The sequence below is a fragment of the Echinops telfairi genome, unplaced genomic scaffold (genome assembly GCF_000313985.2).
Source record: "Echinops telfairi isolate 266 unplaced genomic scaffold, ASM31398v2 ScPeMD7_7420;HRSCAF=8458, whole genome shotgun sequence".
In the NCBI taxonomy this organism is placed as follows: Eukaryota; Metazoa; Chordata; class Mammalia; order Afrosoricida; family Tenrecidae; genus Echinops; species Echinops telfairi.
Window position 1 is genome coordinate 44,247,432 of NW_022111320.1, and position 1,249 is coordinate 44,248,680.

Genomic DNA, 1,249 nt, shown 5'->3' on the forward strand with positions numbered 1-1,249 from the left:
ACAAATGTGCTTTACACAATTGATGTATAGATGGATTGTGATAAGAGTTGTATGAGCGCCCAATAAAATGATTTAAAAAAATAGTTCCCTTCTTTTGGGTATTTCAGTTTTAATTAAAATTGTTATTATTCCAAGTAAGGCTGACCCCAAAAGTTAAAATAGTGATTATTTGATAGCTTTAATTATTTTTAAATGGAACTTGGGAATAAGGTTTGAGAATTTAAAACTCTTCTATTTATGATAAACACAGGCCGTGAGAAGCAGTATTTATGGTCGCCCAGGTGCTTGCTATGTCGACATACCTGCTGATTATGTGACCCTCCAAGTGAATTCAAATGCCATCAAGTGAGTCACAGTTACATATTCTTTAATTGTGTTAAATGTTCACCTTTTTAAAAGAATTTACATAGAAGCTTGAAAGTTAATCTCCATTATTCTGAACTCATAATGATTTAGCAATTACACTCCATCTTAGCCAAAGGGTTTAATACCTTTAATTAAAATGGTATTATTTATTAATTACCTTCCCCCCTAAACATACGTGTGTGTGTGTGTTGAGTGAAAGTAAATAATCACTTTTGGATTTGATTTTCCAAATTCCCTGTTTGGAGTTATTCTCGCATGAACCATAAATGACAGGTGTGACTGCAGTGCACACTAATGAGAGTCTATCGTCTTAACCAGAAGTTGAGGAGACTGCTGAGCCATTATTGGGACTCAGCAAAATAATGTCAGTTTGTCTATCTGCCTCTTGCTCCGAGTGTGTATGTCAAAATACTCTTATGCAGATGCTGTTATGATTTGTCTGGTCACCTTATTCTCTCTGAGTGGCACCTTTTGCAAGGGTTTCTCAGTCACCCTGATAAGGACGGGCACTGAAGTTAAAGCCCAGTCATGGTTCTGCAGCGGCTACAGGCAGAGAGTGGGCCTTTCTGTACACACAGTGTCCCCAAAGCTGATGTCTACTTGGGCAGACCAGACAGAAAGAGCCATCTGTTATGCATAGTTTCTGAACATTCCAATACAAATGATGGTATTGCCTTACTCAATGAGTGGAAATTTAGTGACCTCGTTAAAACATGGACTTTGGAGACACAGTGACCTGGTGTAATCTACTAGCTTCTGTCACATCCCGTTTGGGGACTGTATTAGTCTGGGTACTTTGGAGAAACAAATCCACAGCAACTCATAAGAGAGAGTTTTATGTAAAGAAAATGTGCATCACGAAAACATCCCAACCCAATGCTGC

General features: G+C 38.1%; 1 protein-coding gene across 1 annotated transcript in view; it reads left to right on the top strand.

Annotated features, from left to right (window-relative positions):
* HACL1 (2-hydroxyacyl-CoA lyase 1) overlaps positions 1-1,249 on the top strand; it is a 55,252-nt gene that overhangs the window by 28,625 nt on the left and 25,378 nt on the right. The window contains exon 7 of the mRNA XM_004704009.2: positions 251-345. Within this exon, the coding sequence (XP_004704066.1) occupies positions 251-345 (95 nt within the window). The remainder of the gene's footprint in view (positions 1-250; positions 346-1,249) is intronic.